The 19,143-nt window shown below is 35.6% G+C and overlaps 3 protein-coding genes across 3 annotated transcripts in view; 2 read left to right on the top strand and 1 right to left on the bottom strand.

Moving 5' to 3' along the window:
* Positions 1-19,143, top strand: part of LOC134846731 (uncharacterized) — a 361,436-nt gene that overhangs the window by 268,750 nt on the left and 73,543 nt on the right. The gene's annotated exons all lie outside the window — the stretch shown is intronic.
* LOC134846335 (uncharacterized) lies at positions 586-5,869 on the bottom strand (the record flags this gene model as incomplete). Its single annotated transcript, XM_063863641.1, is given in 4 exon segments — positions 586-793; positions 1,145-1,295; positions 2,088-2,255; positions 5,486-5,869. Coding segments are annotated over 4 exon segments (725 nt in total), but the record flags the coding sequence as incomplete, so codon positions are not given.
* Positions 12,469-14,011, top strand: LOC134845743 (forkhead box protein fkh-2-like). The gene has a single exon (XM_063862804.1). The coding sequence runs from the start codon at positions 12,640-12,642 to the stop codon at positions 13,729-13,731; it is 1,092 nt and encodes a 363-aa protein (XP_063718874.1). The 5' UTR covers positions 12,469-12,639; the 3' UTR covers positions 13,732-14,011.

Raw genomic sequence — 19,143 nt, 5'->3', positions numbered from 1 at the left:
TAAAGAAAAATCCTTCAGAAAAATTCACATTGAAACAGCAGGTCTTTAATTAGTGCACTTTTAGGTGGTCAGTGGTTCGAGTCACCGATTACCAATCCAAATAATTTTTTCTGTTTCTTTATACCACTCTTGTGAGTTTTAGTCAGTTGGGGCCTCCTTACCCTACAAACGCATAGAACTCATGTTCGTTAAACTTTTAATTTTGCACTATGAAGTCGCATTAAAATCGAGTTTGTTTTCTTCTGTCTCGAGCCATCATTCTTCGGACGACCTTATGCGTACAATTTTCTATTTAAAAAAATTTCCCAGTCCACAATTTTACTTATATTCAAAAGTGAAATTCATGCTGTTTTCTTGAAGCTGAGTTTTTATAGGAAAAGGTCTGAAGTAACAATTGCTGATCAGTCTAAAAATTGCAAGTGTTGTTATTTAAATCAGTTTCAAAAGTGAAATGGCCAGGGGTGGTTTTAGGGGGGGGGGGGGGGAGTTTTTGCCTTCTTTGAGGGAGTCGACCACATCGCCAACCAAAGGGTCCCCATTCGCTATTATTTTAAGAAATCCATTATTTGAAATGGCTATGCCTACCTGGCCCACGGGGGTGCATTTGCCATGTTAGTGCCAGTGGTGACAGCCCTGACATGACAGTCGTGCTGTTCTCTGATCTGTTCCATCTCCCTCTCGCTGTACTTGGAGGCGAAGAACTGCTGCGACACTACAGGTATGTACACAGCGCAGTCCTTGACAGAGTTGAGTTTGATTGAGGAGATTTTAGTCACAGGCACTCCTTGTTTTTCTGAAATCAAACGATGACCCAGTTACTCGTGTTTCAGTGGCGATGGTCGCAACATACACTTTTTGAGTCGCAATGACCGCAACATAAGTCCCCGAGTTTGCCCTGGGCAGTTGAACACTAAATCTAGACATCGGTTTTACGAGAAACCACAATTATTTGATCACGAGGATCTGAATTGTTCTCAATCATCCTAAAACTCTCTCGCCTTATTGTCGTGCCTTTTTGGATTATTTTTATTCCTTCCTGTTTTGTCTGCTGGATCAAGATGTTGGACCAAAACTTTTTGTTGTAGAATTTCAAACAAAGATTGATCCCAGATTTCTTAGAATTTAAAGTTTCGCAATGACTAACTGAACGCCTCCTCTAGTTTCTTCACAGTCACTTCGGTGTCTGGAGCTGCATGCACGACCACTTTGTTCCCATTGGGCTTCGGAGGAGCAGTCATCGCATCCAGGGAACCCAAGTCCACTCTGATGAGAGATTTCACATGGGTACAAACAGCCTAAACGTTTCATTCATTCAAGGTAACAATGCCTAAGATTGTTTTACCTGAAGTATATATCGTGAAGATGAAGCAGTATTTTGCAGCCCTGGAAATAACGCAAAATGCGTACGGCAGCTGACCAGCTCACGTTTTAAGCAATGGCCCTGATCGGAAGTCGTTTGTCCCATTTTAGAGATATGAAACGATGTATATATGTGCCGATAGTTTGGTGACTCGGGCTTACATTTCAAGCTTACAAATGCATAATTCTATCGCATAATAAATATTTAACGAAAAAAAAAAAAAAAACAAATGAAAGTGAAACTAAGTTGCAAATAATTAAAAGCTTATAAATTGAACCAGGGGCGGATCTAGGATTTTCTCGAGCTTTCGAAAATTTTATTGACATTTTTTTTAGAGTCGACCAAATTGATTTTCCTAACTCTACCAGAGCATTGAAAAGACCCTGTTTCGGTCGATTTTTCTGCACCGCAAACAAAGTTTTGAAAAAACAGGCCAAAAAAGGAATTTTTCGCCTAAAATAAGTATTTATTGGCGCCAAAGGCGCCTTTAATTTCTAGAATACCTCACCAAAAATATATATCTCAAAATAGTTTGGGTCGGCAGGGGGTCGAATCCTTAAAGAAAGGCGTCCGCCCCCCGTGCCCCCCGTGCCCCCCTCCTAAATCCGCTACTGAATTGAACTGATCTGTTTGTTTTGTTTCAGACAACGAGTACATTTTAGGGCTGCTGGCTGTCTTACATATCGTATTCCATACCAAACTCGCAGAACTGCAGCCTTGCACCTACCTTGTTGAACTCTTCAGGAGTTACAGTGTCCAGGTGCGCCTCGCTGCAGTCGTCGTTGGTCTGCGCGATGCCCCCCAGCACTCCGAATGGCCTGTAGCCCATCTCCACTGGGAACACGACCATGATCTTATACTTCTCGTACGCTGCCACAGCCATTTCCATCATTTTCTGGTGAAAAGAAACGCTGTATGATCAAATTATCGAAAACGTTTATTGGAATTTCGAAAAACGCAAAAACACGACGAATGTCAAAGTTGTTTCACAAAAGTGGAGATATTCCCGAGTTTTACAACTAGCCTCGAGTTAGCGTTTTTCTTTAGCCGTAAAAACACGATATTTTGATGTTTCGATATTTAATGTGAATGTATTCAAATTTCACAATCGAATTGCGACAGCAACAGTTGTGCTTTTGTCCAGAAAAAATCCAATATCAGGCATATTATTAATATAATTTTCGACGAAGTTAACAGAAAGCGTATTCTTTTTTGACCTTTTCTTAGCACCAGTTTCAACTTCTTTTCATGGGCGAGTTCGGTAGTTTTTTTCAACGCATTTTAATTAACTCAAATAAATATGAGGGCTTATGGGTTTTATCCTATAAAAACCCCTTTCAGCCAGGATAAAGATTCCAAAAAAATCATATAATTGTCTAAAAAAAGCGGAATTTATCCGCTCAGAAATTTTCTAGCAAAATGATAGTAAGGAACGCATTTTTTAATTGGAATACAATCATCCTTTAATAATTATATTAAGAAAAACGTGGATAAACCCCTGAAACTTTAAATTTATAAATATTTTTCTGATTTTTCAATATTTCAAGCTAAAATTATTGTGTTTTAAATATCTTGAACAATTTGCACTACGTAAGGCTGTTTTTGTTAATTAAAAGTTTCTGATGGAATTTTTTTCTTACCTAGAGATTTTTAATGCATGTGATCAATTCCGGCCAAGTAAGGGTGATTTATATAGAAACTTAGAAACTCATTCCAATTCAAAAAGAGGCAAATTGATTAGAAAAAACTAACCGTTGGTACTTTTTTTTCCATTTTTTTTTCAGTTTTTTGAAATTAAACGGGGAAACTGGATACTGTGCAAGTAGCACAGAATGTTCCGACCATGAAAATACAAAAAAGTTTTTTCAAATCATTGTCGTTTTCTTTAGCACGGTGTGATGAAAAAGCTGAATAACAAACTGAAAACTAGGTATGTTTGACAACCATGGTAAAATAAGCAAGCTGAAAAACAATTTTTGTCGAAAAATTTACTAGAAAAACAAGAAAAAATCAAAAAAATTTTCAAGTTTCTTTTTGTAGTTTTTTGAATTTTTGAAAATTTAGATTCCAAAAACGCGCTAAAATTCTCAAAGTAAATCAAATTTGCTTTAAAAAAACTAAAGTTTTACATTGTAATTTAAGCTATTGTAAGCTTTTAAGCAATTAAAATAAGACTGCTCGATCGCTTTATTCGCTCTAAGTAATATGAAAAATATATCTCAAACCTGCTTTTTCAATACTGGTATTCATGAACTTTTTAAATGTGGCTAGAGCCACAATTGTAAGTGCTATGATATCTCACTCAACCCAGTACGAATATTATTTGCGATACATGATTTTGAGTGGGAAGAAAATGAAAGAAAAAAACTAAAACACACCCGACTTCAAATTCCTCCCCATTCTCAATATCTGAACAATTATGGAAGTGTTTTTAAACCCACCATGATTCATTGATCTATACTTTTGCACTTCGCAAAATGTTGCAAATTACTTGTGCTTTGTTTGCTGCAAAAACTGTTCAAGTTTTTATACCTTTACTGCCTAACTTTTTCAAGTCAACAGAAACATAGTGATGCCTTCTGCTCCAATTTAAAAGTTACCGGTCATAGTTTTTTGTATTTTTTTTACTTTGTAAAAGTTTTTTTCAGCATTTTTATCCAGTGAAACGTAATTCGATGCGTTAAAAAGAACTAAAGCGATCAAATAATTCAATATTGCTATTCTGCGCCATTTTTTTGAGTTTCACTTTATCCGTAGGGGTCATACTGATAGTAGAACGATAAGTGGTGTTTATTCCGTCAAACCTCGATCTGTCTTTGCAATAAAAGATTCTGTGAACCCAGAGTTTTTAGAATCAAAGTACGAGAAAATTCACATAGAGCTTCAAACATGTAATGTTAATTTGTTAATGACTAATTAATTCAAAACATCCCGACTATAATGATTGTCGGAAAAAAAGAAAAAAATCAATGAATCTCTCCCATTTTGAATTTTTGTGTTAGAAAATATTACAGGGCATTTTGGCTGCTCTGTATAGCTAAATCAATTGGCTTCAAATTAATTCTGAATTCATGAGTGCTTTTTAAATAGTATTCACGAATTGAGAGATGAATTGAAACGAGTTGATTTAGCTGTGTACATCAGCCAAACAGTTTTGTGGTTAGGGTTATTTTGCCATGCTTAAATAATGCGCGCTAAACTTTCAGCATCCAGAAATCAAAGCGTAATTTTAGTCGAGTTAGTTTATAATGCAGCGTTCGCAGCTCTTTTGTAAACAGGGTAGTGTAGCGGTGAGCGCGCCCCTTCTGGTTCAACGAAGATCCATGGATTAATCCCCATGGAGAAATATTTTTGAGAATTGTTTTGAATAAAAAAAATCACCCAGAGCATATATATTTCTTACTTTCTTCGATTTTATTTCTTTCTATACTTTATAAGTATCTTGTAAGCAATCAATTCTGATTTGATTGCTCATCTAATGTATGAACATTTTTAATTAAGAATTGTAGAAATGAATCGTTTTTATTTGTAGCACTCAGCCATTTACAAATTAACGGTATATGTTTGTTTTCCACAAGAACACTTTATTTAAGCGGGCTCTGTGCAAATAAGCATAGAAGCTCCACCAAAAACCATCGCATTAATAACGTTTCCAAAAAAATTTTAAGCATCTTTCTTAAATTTTTTTGCAGATTAGTTTGTTTTATCTTAATGTGCGTCAAGTATTTATGTTGTTAAACAAAAAAAAACAGCTCATTTGCTACTTTTCGCTGAATTTTTCACCATTTTTTGCAAAACCAGAGTTTTTATAGCAAAACTTAGACCAGATTTTCTTGAAAATAGAGAAAACTTAATATTTCTATTTATAATCCGTAATACGGCTAAAAAATTTTTATATGATACCCAACTTCCGATTTACAGCCGATATTTTATTCTACTAAATTCAATTTTTTTTTACTGTTTGAGAAGATTGTGAGCAACGCTCGTTTGGATAAGTGCAGCCGGTTAATTGCATACAATTAAGTTATTGATGAGAATTTTTTAATCGCCTCATAGCGTTTCATAGTTCTTATGACAAACAATTTATCTAAAATTTATCTGAAAGTTAAGCCCTACTATACTAACCATGCTTCTTTGTAGTTTCATCGTGGCCAAAATCACCACTACGTCACAATTCAGAACTAAGTCCATCCGAGTACTCAGCGACTTCGGCTCCAACTCGTTGGCCAATGAGATTTGAGCATGCAGACTAGACAACATGCTCTGCACTCGGGTAACATAGCCGCTGCTTTCCTTCATACTAACAATCAGCACTCGCTTCATTTTTTATAAAATTTTTGATTTTTTCTGTCTTTATATGATATTTTTGAGAAATTGTTATACAAACGTCCGAAAAAAAGATATATCTCAAAAAAAAAACAAAATGAGTTTGTGCTAAATTTTTTTGGCACGAAAGTAAATCTGATTCATGCAGGTCATGTGAAGATTGCTGGTTTGTTTGACAATTGGTTTCTGAAGCAAAAAACTGGCAGGATCGGTCAGCCATGATTTGGCAACTTTTAGAGTTTTTGTTTAATGGTAAAACATCACGAATCAATGTTTAACGGTAGATCAAAAGCGTTTTTCAATTTTCCAGATAAAAGCGTTTTTATATTAATGTTTACTGTAAAAAAAAGATTGTTCCAAGATTGAAAAATGTGCACACAAAGCAAGCGACTATGACTCATTTTAGGAGCAGATTAAGGGGGGATGCCCCTGGCCCCTCAGGAATTCGACACTTTGACCACCCAGGAATAATTTTGGCCCGCTAAAAAAACAGGAGCAAATATTATCTAATATATCTAAAAACACGGAAAGATCTTATTGTGCTGAATTTTACCGCGCTGCAAATAAATTTTTTAGGAAATCAGCTAAAAATGCCAATTTTGATGACTTGGAAAATTAGAAAACTTAGTCGGTCAAAAACTGTTTCTGAGAGGTGAAGGGGCGACTGATCCAAAAAAACGGCCGGATTGATTGTGCGAAATAAAACTGAATGAAAAATGTTCTATTATTTTTCCACAGCGGGAACATCATTTTGAACGTGAACTTGAATGCAACTCCCTGTAGACATCATGTCACAATGTAGTGTAGTGCCTTCACGCTACACAAAGTCTACCTGTTAATTGAGATTAGGCTTGCGCATGCGACTTATTGTCTTATTTGTAAACAACTTGTCAACACCTGGGCGACATCAACAATGGAGAAGGATTGCTTGCTGTGGCTAGCAGACAATTTTACAGCTCAATTGGGGTGTAATAAATGACATAATAGCCCCAACAGGTAGTGAAATATGTTAAGGGTCCTCCCCAATAAGTCTCCTTGTTAAGTGGCTCTTAACAGGGAAAAATGGATCCCAATGGCCATTATAGATTGTAATCTCACCTATTGAAGCTCAAGTATAGATGTAATCGGGCATCATTAATCGCCCCGAGAAAATAGCCCAGTTTGACATAAATCACCCTAGTATGCAACACATAAATTAATAAAAGCACCTTAGCTATTTCACAATTTAGCCCAATAAAACACGCCTTATATAGTGTAGTGTTTGTTCATTATGTGTTCACTATTTGAACACGTGTTTATCAAATACATGAAAATCAGAATGGACTTGGGTGAAATGATGTGGAAAAGTGGGAATTAGCGAAGGGATTTGTTTTCTTGTTTATCTTATCCCAGTTTTGCCCCCCTTGGATCAAAGAGGGGGATACTGGCTTCATTATTTCCCACTAAGTCGCCTCCCGGGGATCTAACACGTGGGCTAGTATGGGTGAAAAGATTTGGGCTAACTGTCAATTGATATCCTACCTGTAATTGAGATTTGCTCACAGAGATCATCGATTGACAGAGGAAAATTGGCTATAAATCTTGCCATGCCAAAAAAAATTGCTAAAATGTGAGATTCAAAAAATGGCTGATTTTGATAGTTTCGAATGAGAAATCAACTGACGGAAAGATAATGAAATATATGGTTTGACAAAGCAATATTTGGCTAGAAGCGTAACGAGGAGACGCAAAATGACTTTCACCCTAATAATTGAAAAAAAAAACTGGTAGTTAGTTCGAATGTTCTCAACTTATTGATCAATTATACAATTTTTTGAATTCTCTTAATGCACTTCGAATGCTCTTAATGCATATGAAGTGGGTTTTTAATTTTGAGCTCAAAGCATATATCTTTTTCGGATTATTTTAAAATTGATAAGAATAGAAATTTTGTAGAAAAAAACTGTTAGTTCATTCTCATCTACAGTCAGTAATGTTTTAGATAATTTAGAGCAAACTATGACATTTTAGTGTGCAACAAACGGATGAATATAAGTTTTTAAAAAAATCAGACTAGCTTGAAAGAATTTTGAAGTCTCATCTTTGAAACGAAATGAGACTTTAGTGAGTTATATATGATATTTTGCTGGAACCGAAAAGTTATTGAGTGAGATATTTTTTCGAAATAGAGAAACGTTTAATGGGAAAAAAACATGTTTTAAATTTTTTGAATCCATTTCATAACGGAAAGGGTTTAATAAGGATATCAAATTCCATGCCCCTTATCGGTTGTTTGAGGCAAATGACTTTTCGTGCACAAACTTTAAGCGAGACTAGTTTTTTTTATCATACTGGTGCTCAGTTAGGAGTAGCAACGAACTATAGCTAGAGCTGTGTTTGAGAAATTAACCTTAGTCGAGATTTTAGGCCCCCGATTGTGATACGTATAAAAACACTGTCATGTCATTATTCACCACAATTCATTTCAAAAAATCAAAAATTGTAATAGTTAAGCAAAAAAATTGATTCAAACTTCTTCGTGTTTTAGTCTCATTTCAATAAATGTGAATAAAATATTGAATTTCTTGCATTTGATCTGAAAATCACTTATTTATTTTTCCAGCTTATTTCTGCATGTTTGAGCCAGTTGTACCGACTTTTTTGATCTTCCCAGAAAAGTTTGATTTATTTCGCGTCTAAATTTTTCTTCTGATTTTTAAAGAAAGTGAAGAAATATTTGTACACGTTGTTTTTTTTAAAAATTTTTACAAGGTGTTTTTGAAGGATCTTTTCGAGCAATCTGATGATTTGAGCTTAAAATTAGAATAATTAACATTTATCAAACAGAAATAATCAAGTCATGAATGTTTTTAAAAAGCATAAACTTCGCCTATAGCAAAGCAGATAACCGGTTGCTGGGATCCTCCACAAATTCGAGGTTAGAAATTGAAAAAAAAAAAAAAATTTCAAAAAATTGAAGTTTTTGTTGTGAATTTAAGTAAGATGGTATTAAACAAAGCAAAAACATCAAGAGTTAAAATTTTCGAATTTGTTTTGTAATTGCTAATTCTGTTTTTTATATATTCTGAAAATCCTGCGGCAAACTGGATGAAAAAATTAAATATTCAGCTGGCAGAATTGTTTTTAATTGATACCACGCTTGCTGTTTCAAAATTTTTTTGATGTACTTGAGAAGAAAACCTACTCCATAGTTACATCCCACTCTTTGAGAGTGGTCGCCACAATTAAATCTGGTTTACTGCTGGTCTTACAGTGTCTGATTTCAGATTGTAACAGAAACATGAATAATTTTCTTGTGCTCACAAAGCGTGACGCCACTGCCACCACAAGATAAATATATTTTTATCTTTTTGTAAAAGGAAGGGAAATGCAATTGCAATAACTCGTATAACGTTTTAAGCATTGGGAATTAAAACAACTATTCTCGTTCAATACGAATAATAACGATTCCTCTCGTAAATTAGGAGCATACGAAAGATTCTTCTCGTAAAAAACGAATGCATGAATAACATTTAATTGAATTCAATTTAATTTCAAAAACTACTAGAGACCAATTAATGCGCAGTCGGAATATTCAGGACTATGCCCTGATTTGAGCAGTATTGTTTACCATTAACTGAGGTTGATTTTAAACCAGCGTTGTGCCGATTATCCATTAGAATTTAAGAAGTGTTTGCAGAGGGCAGTGATGAATCTAGTTTTTTCTCAGAGCGGATCTGGGTTTTTTGTTCTTGCCGTTCTCTGCAATTTTTTGTTTTTGGCATATTCAATAGGAAGTATGAATTTCTGAAAAGCTTAACCGTTGATTTATGGGGGGATATTCGTTATTACAGGTACCCGACAGTCCGATCGGAATGACAATAAAAACAATTTGTAACCTGAATGAATGGGCTTGAATGAATGATACCTGAATGAATGAGACGTGAAAGAATGAGACCTGAATGAACGAGACCTGAATGAACTAGACTTGATTGAATGAGAACTGAACGAATGAGAACTAAATGAATGAGACCTGATTGAATGAGAGCTGAATGAATGAGACCTGAACGAATGAGACCTGAATGAAAGAGAGTTGAATTAATGAGACCTGAATGAATGAGACTTGAACGAATGAGACCAGACCGAATGAGACCTGAATGAAGGAGACTTGAATGAATGAGACCTGAATGAACGACACTTGAATTAATGAGACCTGAATGAATGAGACCTGAATGAATGAGACCTGAATGGAGGAGACTTCATTGAATGAGAACTGAACAAATGAGAACTAAATGAATGAGACCTGATTGAATGAGAGCTGAATGAATGAGACCTGAACGAATGAGACCTGAATGAAAGAGACTTGAATTAATGAGACCTGAATGAATGAGACTTGAACGAATGAGACCAGACCGAATGAGACCTGAATGAAGGAGACTTGAATGAATGAGACCTGAATGGACGACACCTGAATTAATGAGACCTGAAAGAACGCGATTTAAATGAATGAGACCAGAGCAAATGAGACCCGAATGAAGGAGACTTGAATTAATGAGACCTGAATGAATGCGACTTGAGTGAATGAGACCAGAACGAATGAGAACTGAATGAATGAGAACTGAATGAATGAGAAGTGAAGGAATGAGATCTGAATGAATGATACTTCTTTCAAAAACTTTTGCATCACTTGCTGATGAAAATGTTTTCATGAGCATTCAATCGGTTGCAGAATTTTTTTTTTGCTATAACAAAATTGTAAAAGAATTGACAATTGGGCTGCTGTGATTGACCAAATTTGAGGTTTTTCAACATTGCTTCATTAATCTTTTTGGTGCTTGATGGTGCATGGAGTATGTTTTGAGTTTGTGCTCCAACCAGACTTTTGTCTCGACTCTTTTTTTGATTGAGCACTGACCTTGTGTCAATTTTAAAGGACGTACACTAAAAAGGACAAATCAGCTAACTTAAATTCCGTCAATTTTTTCCTGAAGTTGAACCTAATTTTTGACGGCTAATGGCACTCGAAAGACCCTGAGATTCATCTCATCCTGATTAACTTTTTTTTTAATTTGTCATTGGATACAGCAACACAAACTTAAATTTTTTTGCAATCAAAATTTCTTCTTCCAAAAAAACAATTGCAGGTATATGTAATTTTACAAAAACAAAAAAAAACATTGTTAGAGTTTTGAAATTGAAAGTGCAGCTTACCCAATTTATCAAATTGTCAATTTTCAATTTCCTAACTTTTAATTTTAGTTCCTCGGAACCTTCATTTCGTTTTGCTACTTCTTAGTTCTCTAATATGGAAATATCCTTTCCATCTAAATAAAATCAAAAAACCAAGTACGAACACAGTGACGTCCGCAGAGTTTTTTGGAAAAGAAAAAGTAAAATTTTGTCGACTTTTTTTAGGTCCACCAATTTGGTTTTCCAAGCTCTACGAAAAAAGAAAGAGGAACCTAATTTGTCAAAAAATTTTGCGCCGGAAGGAAATTTTTGAAAGAAAAACTAGATAAAAATGACGTTTTGAGGATTTCTTAGAAAAAATTGACCAAAACCACTCAGTTTTAGTAATTTTGGCGTCAAAGGAGCCTTTACAAAAATTTGGCAGTCAGAAATGAAGTGGGGGAGGGGGCAACCAGAAATATTTGGCATCCAGAAATGAAGTGGGAGGGGTTTGGATTCGCTACCACCGCTTCCTTTATAGGGGGGGGGGTATTCTTTACTAGGTACCTAGAAACATGAAATTAGTGGGTTTTTTTAGAAACATGAGGGTTTTTTTAGAAACATGTAACTTTTTTGTAGAAACATGAAATTAGTGGGTTTGAGTATGTTTAATAGTTTCTCATTTCATCACCATCGTGAAATGTGTTTCAAAGCCTAATGCCGGCCATAATTTTACAAAAGCGCAACGTCCTTAATTTTAATCAAAATTTGGCGAGGAATCGCAGTATTTAGAAAGTTAATATTCAGAAACTATTTTTATGAAGTTTTCCAAGTCTAAAAAACTTAAAACTCTTATTTTAGTGATGTTTATGATATCAGAACCTGAGCTTTAACGAATTCTGCGACTGATTGAGTGTCAACGTCGAATCGTTGCCACTCAAATTTATTCCCTTAACCTGTGATGACACTCACAAGTTCCCTGGTGTGTCAATAGTTTATTGTCAACTCGGACCTTTTTTCACTTCTTAGATCTAATCTTAATCTCGTCTCGCAAACGAGACTCTTTTTTCGGATCTGAACCAACTCTTCGTTGCGCTGCAGACATTTCGAGTTCCGAGTGATTCGAGATCTAACAACTTACGCAACATTTATCGCCTACTTTTGGAATTCTTTGCTCAGGTTTTTATGGAAATTTTGAGACCATTTTGAAGCCAATGGCGCCTTGAGTTTGTTCTATTGCAATAAGTCAAGTCGTTGGGCGCAATTAGCTGGTCAATTAGGGATTAACGGGCTTAACTTGGTAGCTACAATAACAAACTCCAGTAATTAAAATTGCGTTAATTTAATAAACCATACCAATAACATGCTTGCATTGTTTATAATTATTCCCCCATTATTAAGTTCAGTTGGTATATATGGCAAGCTTATCACCACTGGAATTTATCCAGTTATAATAAATTTCGGCTCCAAGTTAAGCAGTTTGACCAAAATTTTATTGGAATTCAAATTGCTGTTATAATAAGTACTTCGGAGGACTTTGCGGTCCGTGGCGGATTATTCAAAAGAGTTTTTCATTGGTCCGATGATTTCATTGGCTGATCTTTTTAGTTGAAGTAAAGTACTTTGTTATTGTTGTAATTTTGGCTTTTTAGTACCCCTCATTTTAGTTAAGTCAAATCATAATAACAAACTGTCTGCCAGTTAATAACTTTTAAAATAAAATTAACAATTCCCCTACTTTCCTGAATTTCAATTTTGAGTTATTCCAAAAAAAAGAAAAATATCGAAAGACAAAATTTTCAAAAATGACCGTTGACAGAAAAACTTTTACGTCATTTAGCATCTGCGACATTCTATCTAAAAACTACTCGAAAGAAAGTTTGAGCCACAACTCGGCACTTGTTGACACGACTAGCAATGTTACCCCAAATGCGACGGGCACAGAACCTTCCGAGGCTCTTCAGATTAAAACCGAGATAATCAAATCCGAATACGACGACGACGTGAACACATCAGACGAACTCTCAATCGACGGCGAGACAAACGGAAATGAGGAGGACACTTTGAGCACGCAGGATCTCGGAAGTGATTTTGAGGACGATTCGGAACTTCCGACGGGATCAAAAACAGAATCGGGCGAAACTTCCGAAGAGTCGAAGAAAAATGACAAACCTCCGTTCAGTTACAACGCTTTAATCATGATGGCAATCCGCAGCTCACCCGAAAAACGACTGACTCTAAATGGGATTTACGAGTTCATCATCAAGAACTTCCCTTATTACAAAGAAAATAAGCAAGGATGGCAGAATTCTATTCGTCATAATCTGTCGTTAAATAAATGTTTCGTTAAAGTACCCAGACATTATGACGACCCAGGCAAGGGAAATTACTGGATGCTGGATCCTTCAGCCGACGATGTCTTCATCGGAGGAACAACCGGAAAGTTACGACGACGATCTTCTGGAAACCGAAATCGCTTGGCGTTTAGACGACCGATTGGCTTCTCGGCACCGTACCCGTACCCTAACGGGTTCCATCCCCCTATTTTCCCCCATAGTCCGGGATTCGGTCCTGTAAATCCGCTGATTCCGGGACACCTACACCTGATGCCACCTCAGATGGCTCTTCCCAAACTCTCACCTCAGGAGATTTCACCAAACGGTGTTCCGGAAATGCACCAGCAGACTTCGCCGACATTCAATGGTTTTGCGCCAAACCCTGCCGCAACTTTTCTTGCCAATCCCGCGCTTCTCGCAACACTATCGCGGCTTCCAAACTTTAACCCCGCAAACATGGGCGTATCTGCGGCTCTTTTACAGTCTATTGGAGCTATCAACACTTCAAACAGCGGCAGCCAAATGAACATCAATCAATTTCTGAAGCCGAAAACTTTTTAAAACTAAACTGAATTTTATTTATTAACTGACTCTTTAATTTTTCCTTTTGAGTTCTCTCAATTCGGTGCTATTTTCAAATTAATTTATTTTCCTTTAATCACTTCGCCATTACAGTAAGAATTTTGTTTCACATTTTCTAATTTTGCTCTTCCATAAGCACGAGCTTAATTTATTTGCACACATCTGCCACGGAGTAATTACCTGATGAGTTGTACTATTTTCTGATGTCAATGTATTGGCCATTAATTATCTCTTAGTTTATAAATTTATATCAATCAAACTTTTGCTGTTATCAAACTTTTTAAGTTTAAGTCAGTCTTTCATACAGTGTAAGTGCATCCAGAGATAGCTACAAAAATAAAAACAAGAAAAAGCTGAAAGTAATTTCTGTTCATGAAAACCAGCGGCGGATTTAGAATTTTTCGAAGGCGGATGTTTTCAAAAAATCACAAGCTTTATCAACAAAAAATTATGCGTCGCTGGCAAAGTTTTCATCACAAAACAGTCAAAAATGCTGTTTTCGTCGCTTTTTGGAAGGTTTTCACCACAAAATTGCGTTTAGGGTGCCAAATTTGAATTTAATATTCCAAGATAGACATTTTTATCACTCTTTAGAGATGGCTTTTTTAGAAATTTCAAAACTTGATGTTTTTTAATCGTGATAATTTTAGCCGAGCAATTATTCTAGGCTGAAATCTAAAATGTTTTTAGCGATGTTTCTGTGAAAGCCTAAATTCCACCCAAGTTTTAAAACTTCCAAAGAGTGATACCCGATAAAGATGTCAACTTTCTGTGAAACTTTTTTGTGAAACTCAGACACCCTCTTAACTGGAACCTGATCTAACTCTATGAGTTAACCACCTCAGGAATAACTCATAACATAAACGCGAAATCTACTTAACCTCTTCAGCAATTAGAAACCGATATTGGAGCCATAAAAGGCAAAAAAGGGGATCCTTTGGGTAGTGAGGGGGTCGGTTTTATGATGAAGAGCGTCCACCCCGCCTCTTTAAATCATCACCTGATTGGTATTATTCTCCAGTAAGCACTTAGATTTGTAGCGCGTTCACTAAATCATGCGCTAAAAGCAAGAAAGAATGATTTGACTATTTGACATTATTTTGACGAGCGGCCGCGCAAACGTGAGTTCTAGAGACTGATCTCACTACAACTGGAGAGGTTCTTTCTTTTCATAACTGAGTCAAAAAAGAGCATTCGAGTGGAATAAAACATCTCCAATACCAATTCAGATTTCTTAAATTATACAATTTCAACTACCATTTTTTGACAAGTTAATAAGCCGTTGATTGCTCTTTTTAGTCTCAATTAGCCAAAACTTGCACTTGAAAGTTGTCATTTTGTCACGCCACAGGTAACAAACACTCAAACAATCAGTTTTCAAACGTCAAAACATGGTAACTCTCGAAAACAAACATGATTTAAGGCATAGTCTAAACAAGTAGTAATGGTTGTAAAAAATATCTTAATTTACGGCTAAAAATGAAGTTTTTGCATTCTAGAAGAGTGAACAAAGCGTTGTTGAAAAATAGCACAGCGTGAAAAATTAATTATTTTTATACTTTTTTTCCTGTGATTTTTCCCCCAGATAATCTCTTAGATCAGTCACAAAATTCTCGTGAACTAAAAAATAAAATAAAAATTGACATTGTTAGACTCAATTTTATTCCTAACAGAAACGCTCTGCTATTATTTTTCCAGAAGTCTTATGGTTTGAGTTTATCCATCGGCTCACAGCTGGAGAAAATTTTGGTCTGCGGCGTGTAATCGAAGACTTGATTAGGTAAAAAAATGAAGTGTGCTCGATATAAATTTATCAAAAACCCTGCTGTTACTCTGATTATAAACTGATAAATTCTCCAAAAAAGCTGGCGGGTGGTCAATTTTTGGAAATTGAGAAAATAGGCTGGAAAAATCTCACGTGTATCTTCTACACTGTCAGTTTAAAGAATTCTTTTTATATTGTGTTGAATAGAAAATAACTGTTTATTATAATTTATATCCAATGTTCCCGTTAAAATAAACAATGCGTTATTACAATTAACTAGTGTTCAAGTGTCACTGTTTGACATGGAAACTCGTGTCAGGTGTAATTGAGCAATTCCTGCATTTTCCCAACGGTCTCAACTTAGTCCATTATCAAAACAATGAGATCAATCAGCCAAGATTGTTATTGTTTCAAAAGACAAACAAAATGTCAAAGTATTTTAACGCTTCAGAAAAAGTACTAGTGTTCGAAAAAGTAATTGATTTAAAAAAATTGTCAAAAAAAGATAACTGAAAGATCAACTTCAAAAATGAGAAAACATCATTCTCAGAAAAATTATGTAATTTGTACTTTTTTAACCAAGTTTTTGTTTCGTTTTTGCAGGGGGCGGAGTCTAGGATTTTCTCATTTTTTATCTACGACTTACAAAAAACCCGTAGCCCAGACAAATCGAAAATTGCACTTCTGGTCCGAGCCGATATTCCTTGATTTTGTTTTTTCTTTCTTCAGAATTGAGTATTCTCAATTTCAATTCTACTAAAATCTGAGGTGATTGTTGACGTTGGGAGAGAGTAGAGCGATGTTTGGGTGAGATTATAGCTTGACTTATTTGTAGCTGTACTGTTATTGTAACTCTAACAGAAATTTAGCCCCCAAATCGGTGGTGTTGCAACAGCTGATCCGAAGTTGATCCAGAGAGTGGCCGACAATCAATCTGGGATCATGTCTCTGGATCAGTGTCTGATCCCGGCTAGATTACTCTGGGATCTGTTAGTTTTCCCCAATTTTAACAGATCCAGTCGCGTACACCAGGTAACGGAGATTAGATTAAAGACCTGCGATCAGCTGTTTATAAAGAGGCGCAGTATTAACTTAAGTATATTTTTATGAAGCAAATTTATTCATTATCGGCTTTTGTTTATTTTCTGAAACTCTCTTACCTGTGCAATCACTTTTATTGACACCTCTCCGATGGTCGGTTATGATAAGTTATAAGTGTGTACGCAACACGGCTTTGATGTTGATAAAGGGTTTAGAGAACAGTATTGTTTATCACTATTTTGGAAACAGTTGCCAAAAGAGCCCAGATTAACGGGCTTTTTCCTACCCCTACTACAGAAACAAATTCAACACTTCTCTGGCGCCCAAATTAAGACCCAAAACAACTCAAGTGTCTGTCGCCAGGCTGACTCTCTTCTCCGATCACAAAACCCGATTCCGTCTCCCCGATTTTTAACTTAACCCAATATTGCCCATGCTTCCTTAATTCAAACCAATTTTCGCCCCCATTTAACATCAGTTAAACTCGCTCAATTTTCTCTCTTTTTGAAAGGACTCGTCAAAATTTGACAGACCAAGTCTTATGTAATTTGAACAGGAGACAACAAAAACTCAGTTCTAATTAGATTAATTCTTAAGAGACTTTTAAACTAAGAAATGGACCAAAATAACAGCTGTTTAGTTCCTGGCATATACATTCATGTATTGTTGGATCTGGGTTTGTTTTTGAAGGGAGGGTTTAACTTATATCCGAGCTCTCTGATTACAATATACAGAAAATTCTGGTTTTAGTTCATCTGATAAAAGCTAATCAGTATTTAGGAATGATTGACTTTTAAAAGCTTTTACAAGTTTTCAATGACTCAGAGTGATTATCTAAAAACAGATGAAATGAAAATTTCGAATGAAAAGAATAACATTTCAGTTGCATGTCTTACAGTCTGCCAAACATGATCAAATGTGAGAATATGTTTTTATCATTGTCATGCCTGATATACCAACCAGAGCAACATTTGAGCTTGTTGAATTGTTACCTAAAACAACACCAACATCTTGTCAATTTTAATCGGTTGGTTGAAACAAGAACTTGTTTTTGACCAACGCATAGGAAAAATTGTCTGGCAGAACAATCGAGCTGGTTTTTTTCTAGATTTTATCTCAGAAATGGTTAAAAATTTGATGCTCTTTCAAAACATAAGTTTATAATTCATTTTAAATCAATTATATAGATTATTTTTAATTTTTAAAGAGACCGACAAAAAAGCCAATTTGATTGATTATTAACCATGAAGTTCTAGTGCGGGATTCAAATAAAGTTCGTTCAAATTAAAAAAAAACATATCAAGGTTTGTTTATCACAAAAAATCTCAGCACTGTTCTCCATCTATGAAAACAATTTAGAAAAAAGAAGGAAAATCTGGTTCTGGCATTGACCACAATATTTTGCCCCATGGCAAGTTTTTAAATACTGCGTCAAAAGTATCCATTTGACCAATTCCATTTGACCAGAGGTGTTTTCATTTGTTTTGACTGTCATTTTTTGACGTCCCACCGAGTTCGACAATACATAAACCACTTTATTATCAATCAACAGCGTTTACAAAAATACGACATTCGTTTAAAGTGACATGTTGTTTTTTGCTGCGAAAATTTGTAAAAAATGGCAAATATTTGGCATTTGATGACTTAATAACACCGTATGGGGCGCGTGTTTTTAAGTGCTCTGGCGCAGTTTTGTTACCAAATCAACAAGAAAGTTGCCACTGAGAAACATCGCTGAGATCGCTTTACTTGTTTTCAAATATGCTTGTAATTGGTCTCAATCAAACTTAGCCGGTATTTTAGCGCCTCAATCAGACAGAGTTATTGCTCTGGGGCCAAACTCCTCGAGTGGCTTCACATGGAGTTGCCGTGAAGTTATCGCTGACGCGTTTTGAAGTACGTTTAATCTCAATTTTAAACTTAATCATATATGCTGAGTTTGCGTTTGATATACCTATAGCAGATAATGTGCCGAAGATTTGTCTGTGGTGAAGTTACTAAAGTCTCCCCTTTTCCAGCCAAAAGTTAGTGGTTCGAGACCCGCAATGATCCGTGCTCAATGCTGAAGAGCGAGGAGTCATTACTCGGTCCAGAAATTTTATAAAAAGAATTTATGTCAACCGTAAGAAAGGGCACAAGGTCAGGTCTCTGTAAGAAGCTCAGCAGCTCGTATAGCATTCTTCTTTTTTGAGTTTTTCATTAGCATATGAATATTTGTGTCCCGGAATTTTGAATTTTAACAAAATTGTTACACCAAAACGCTGCAGCTTAAGATACTGAAGATCATAAAAAAACTGACCGAAACCTTTAATTTTATCATTACCTTGCAATATTAGTTCAAAAGCTCATTCTAATCGTTATTGGTACGTAACCACATAGACACGGAACCTACAATACGAGCTAATGTAACGAGCTCCGTTTTTTTATTTGATTTTTTTTTTAAATTGGATTTGAAGTTCAAGTTTTCTAAGATCATTTATCCACGAGGGATAGGACCAACATACGAGCTGTACAGCTCATCACGGCGAACCGCTGTTGTGCCCCTGCTTAAGTTTTGTTTCGTGTTTTGTTTTTGGCAAAAAATG

This window comes from Symsagittifera roscoffensis, chromosome 5 (genome assembly GCF_963678635.1).
Source record: "Symsagittifera roscoffensis chromosome 5, txSymRosc1.1, whole genome shotgun sequence".
NCBI classification, from domain to species: Eukaryota; Metazoa; Xenacoelomorpha; order Acoela; family Convolutidae; genus Symsagittifera; species Symsagittifera roscoffensis.
Note: the sequence above shows the minus strand (reverse complement) of the source record. Positions and strands in the feature narration are given on the sequence as shown.